The 4,772-nt window shown below is 56.7% G+C and overlaps 1 protein-coding gene across 2 annotated transcripts in view; it reads left to right on the top strand.

The window, feature by feature from the left end:
• SPC24 (SPC24, NDC80 kinetochore complex component) overlaps window positions 1–4,772 on the top strand; it is an 11,818-nt gene that overhangs the window by 3,740 nt on the left and 3,306 nt on the right. Inside the window, exon 5 of one of the 2 annotated variants that reach the window (XM_021717974.1) lies at window positions 266–416. In XM_021717974.1, coding sequence (XP_021573649.1) covers window positions 266–372 — 107 coding nt within the window. In that variant the 3' untranslated portion in view covers window positions 373–416. Of the gene's footprint in view, window positions 1–265; window positions 525–4,772 lie in introns of those variants that run through there. The other variant, XM_008068874.2, reaches the window with a different exon arrangement.

Consider the following 4,772-nt stretch of genomic DNA (forward strand, 5'->3'; position numbering starts at 1 on the left):
GGGTCTTGAACCCGCGGGCTCAGGCAATCCACTCACCTCAGCCTCCCAAAGGCGCGGGATTACAGGCTGAGCCACCGAGCCTGGCTTCAGGCTGTTCTTAAACCCGTGGGCTCAGGCAATCTGCTCACCTTGGCTTCCCAAAGTGCTGGGATTACAGGTGTGAGCCACCATGCCTGACATTAATTTGAAAGAAATCCTAAAGACAGCACTCTCTCCTGGACCCATGGGAAGGGCTGTAGCTGGGTTTCCTTACATCGAGCCTTAGTCCACCATGGCCCGAGTGTAGCCCAGCCCGTGCACCTGGACAGCACCCAGCTCTCCTGCAAATTCATCAGCGACCACCTCTGGAGCCTGGTGGACACCACATGGTAGCAGGGCCTTGTGGCCATGTTGTGCCCATGGAGGGAATCCCCAGGGTGGGATCATTGTAAAGTGATGTGTTCATGCACAGCTGGGATGTTGTTGTTTTTTTTTAAACTAAACATTATTTGTAGGGCAACCCCTTTGGGTCCCCTCCCATTATGGGAGCTTTTCTGTCCTCTTAATAAATCCTGTTTTCTCAAAATAAAATATAAGAAAAGAAAAAATTATTTGTAGATATGGGGGTCTTGCTATGTTGTCAAGGCTGATAAACTCCTGGCCTTGAGTGATCCTCCTGCCTCAGCCTCCCAAAGTGCTGGGATTACAGGTGTGAGCCACTGCACCCGACTGGGTTTTTTATTTTTATTTTTTGAGTCAAAGTCTCATTGTGTTGCCCTGGCTGGAGTGCAGTTGCACACCATGGCCACCACAGCCTCGACCTGCTGGGCTCAGGCGATCCTTCTGCCTCAGCCCTCCAAGTAGCTGGAACTACAGTCACGTGCCACCATGCCCAGCTAACTTTTTTTTTTTTTAGTTGGGAGTCTCACTCCATTGCCCAGGCACATTCACAGCCACCCCAGCGTCAACCTGCTAGGCTCAGGCAATTGATCCTTCCGCCTCAACCTTCCAAGTAGCTGGAACTACAAGTGCATGCTACCATGCCCAGCTAACTTTGACTTATTGTAGAGGTGAGGTCTCACCAAGTTGCTCAGGCTGTTCTTGAACCCGTGGGCTCAGGCAATCTCCTCACCTTTTCCTCCCAAAGTGCTGTGATTACAGGCTTAAGCTACCGTGCCCGGCCAATTTTAAAAAAATTCATTGTAGAGATGAAGTCTTGCTAAGTTACCAGGCTAGTCTTGAACCCATAGGCTCACTTCAGTCTCCCAAAGTGTTGGGATTATAGGTGTAAGCCACTGTGCCTGCCTGGATTTTCTTTCTTTTAAACTGGATTATTTTATTTTATTTTTGAGTTGGATCTCATTCTGTCGCCCAGACTGGAGTGCAGTGACACACTCCCGGCCACTGCAGCTTCAACCTACTGGGCTCTGGCGATCCTTCTGCCTCAGCCTTCCAAGTAGCCAGAACTACAGGCATGCACTACCACGCCTGGCTAGTTTTTGATTTATTGTAGAGACGAGGTCTCGCCAAGTTGCCTGGGCAGGTCTCGAACCCGTGGGCTCAGGCAATCTACTCGGCTTGGCCTCCCAAAGTGCTGGAATTACAGGCTGAGCCACCAAACCCGGCTTGGATTATTTTTTCCCCAGTTCAGCCTTAGATCCCGAACTGGTCTCAGCCAGGTCACCCTAGGGAACTAGATTCACTGTGCCAGGCTGATGGTTTCATTCCATGACAGCATTGCACCTGTGACTCTGTTGTATTCAGTGACTGAGCCCAGGTAATTATCAGCTTTGAGTCAAGGTCAGCCCTTTTCTGTTAATTCAGGGAGTGTCTGAGTACCACGCTGTGCCCAGGACTGTGCTAGGGCCACAGGTGCCAGTGATGAGGACACCTGCTGATGGAGGAATCCACACAGAAGCAGCCTCCACTCTAGAGCCAGGGAGAGGTCTGGATGGTGGCGGAACCTGGTCTGAGAGAGGGCCAGCTTCCTGGAGAACGAGGAGTGGCTCCTTCGGAGGTGTGTCATGGGACATCCCTTCTTTTTTTTCTTTGAATTGGAGTCTTGCTCTGTCGCCTAGGCTGGAGTGTAGTGGCATGCTCATGGCCACCGCAGCCTTGACCTCCTGGGCTCAGAAGATCCTCCAGCCTCAGCCTCCACGCCCAGCTAATGTGGGTATCCCTTCTGAGAATCTCTACAACCGTGAAAAAGAAGGGTCGTGTGTGGAGGAGACAGGATGCCTGTGGTGGCTTGCAAGTTCAGCAAGGGATGGGCCGTGTGTCGAGGGTGACCTGAGGACAGCAGCCCAGGCCTAGATGCCCGCCCTGTGCTTTGTAGGAGACGTGGGCCATGCAGCCAGTCCACGCTCTGGTTTTCCTTTGGGGATCCACAGCTCGTCTCCCACTCAGAGCCCATCCCCGCTCCAGGTGCCTGTGTGTGGACACCACGTGCTGCCTCCTCATCACCTATTCCCCCGCCCAATGAAGGACCCTTTTAGCTGCCTCATGAAAACACATTTCCCAGCCTCCCCTGTAGTGAAGTTCAGGACAATGAAATGTATGTTGGAAGTGAATGCAAGTTCTAGAAGGATCCTTCAGGTCAAGCACACAAGTGTCCCCTCTTTCGCCCTTCCTGTCCCTGGAATTTGGGTGGGAGCCCTGGCAGCCACAGTGCCACACACAAGGAGGGGAGCCATCCTCTGGGGAGGACAGGAGCCGGGGTCCCTGGTGACAGCAGAGCCAGACATCAGTACAAACGTCTTAGGATGCGGGGGCGGAACCAGCCTGCACTTATGAGCTGTTGTTATCTGGGGTTTTCTACAACAAATAGCCAAATGAACACTACCTGATTCAGCATGCCACCAACCCGGGGCGGGGGGCGGACCTCAGAGGCCCCCTGGACAGTTTTGCCAGGAGCCAGTAGTCCTGTGAGTCACACCAACTTGGGCTTGGGTTTCATCCTGTTCTTTTCCTACAATGGAATTGTTTATAAGTGCAGTTATTGGTTTCTCTTTTTCTCAAGTCGGGGTCTCTGTCAACCAGGCTGGAGTGTGGTGGCACAGTCATGGCTCACCACAGCCTCAATGTCCTAGACTTAGGTGTTTTTCATCTCAGCCTCCAAAGCAGCTGGGATTGCAAGTGTACTACCACACCTGGCTAATTTTTTTATTTTTGTAGAGACGAGGTCTTGCTATGTTGCCCAGGCTGGTCTCGAACTCCTGGGTTCAAGCCATCCTCCTGCCTTGGCCTCCCAAGTAGCTGGGACTGCAAGTGCATGCCACCATGCCTGGCTAATTTTTTTTGGTAGAGATGGGATCTCACTACATTCCCCAGGCTGGTCTCGAACTCCTGAGCGCAAGCGGTCCTCCTGCCTCGGCCTCCCAAAGTGCTGGGATGACAGGCAAGAGCCCCTCGCCCTTGACCCGGTTACAGGTTTCTAATTTGAGGTGGCTGCAGGGAGCCGGGGTGGTGAGTGTCCCAGCATCGGAGCCCACCAGGTGGGCCCTGTGGGCCGCTCAGGTGCCCCTTGAAGGTCCTGAGGCCCAGAAGCCACCTGTTGGCCTCCAAGGAGATCAGCCCAGAAAAGGAGGTCAACATCTGTCCCCAGAATGTCGGGAGCCCCAGTGCCCTGGGCTTGCAAGTTCTCAGAGGACTTGAGGGGCCTGGTGTTTGGGCTGGCTTCGTGTTTTTGACTGGCAGGTTTTCCACATGACTGGAGAGGAACCCTCCTTGCACCTGTGGACCCCAGAGGGCAAGGCCTGGTCCGGGGAGTTTTCTCCAGGGACCTCGGGCCAGGTGGCTTGTGTGATGGGCATCCTCCTTGACTCCAGAGGACATTAGTGTCCCTGCCTCCCCCTCCAAATGCCAGCAGTGCCCCTCAGCTGACAGCAGAAAATGTCCCCAGCTGCCACTGGTGTCCCCTGGAGAGAAGGGAGTCACAACTGCCCACCTGCCCTGACGTGGGCTTGTTGGACATCAGCCCTGGAGACGGCCGATGGCTGTGTCACCTCGTGGCTACTCCTGCCAACACGGGGACAGGATGCAGGAGCTGACAGGCCTGGCCCTCACCAAGTCCTGGTGTGGGAGGGCAGGGGTCTTCCCTCGGGTTCTGCAGATCCTCAGAGTGCCAGGAAAAAGCCAGTGGTGGGTGGGGACTTTCAAGGTAAGGGCTCGGGTGCCCAGGCCGCCTGCCCTGTGGCTGCTCTCCCAAGGGGCTGTGCCCTGCTCCTTGGTGACACTCTCCCCCCCACCACCTCCCTTCCCCCCCTCCACAGCCTGTGCCTCGGCTTCCCCAAGGTGAAGACCATCCCATGGGGCTGGGCCAGGCCAGCGGGGTGTGCCCCATCCCCCGTGGGCCCAGGACTGGCCACTGGAGCCGGAGTGGGTGAGGCCGAGGCCAGCAGCCTGGAGGGTGGGGGCGGCGCCTGGTCTCGAGGGGGCTCTGCGTGCCGGGTCCCTGACTCACTGCCCGCGCTGGCTCAGTGCCTGGGACAGCCTGAGGCCCTCGGCCTCCCGCCGAGCCCCACCCCGCCTCACTGGTTCCCCTCTGAGCTGCCCAGCGGTCACTGGCTTCTTCCCTCCTGAGGCTGCGGAGAGCCCACCCCAGCCGCGCGGAGGCAGGAGGGAGTCCCCTGGTCCGGACTTGGCACCGTGCTGCGCCGGTCCGCTCTCGCGGCCGGGCCTCTGGCGCTCCCCCGGGTTTACTCCAATGTGGACCGTGGCGCCGCGTCACGCCTGCAGTCCGGCGCTGTGGACGGCCGAGGCGGCAGGACCGCAGGCTGCCAGGACAGGCCGGG

Source organism: Carlito syrichta, unplaced genomic scaffold, assembly GCF_000164805.1.
Source record: "Carlito syrichta isolate Samal-C Ts95f unplaced genomic scaffold, Tarsius_syrichta-2.0.1 Scaffold311628, whole genome shotgun sequence".
In the NCBI taxonomy this organism is placed as follows: Eukaryota; Metazoa; Chordata; class Mammalia; order Primates; family Tarsiidae; genus Carlito; species Carlito syrichta.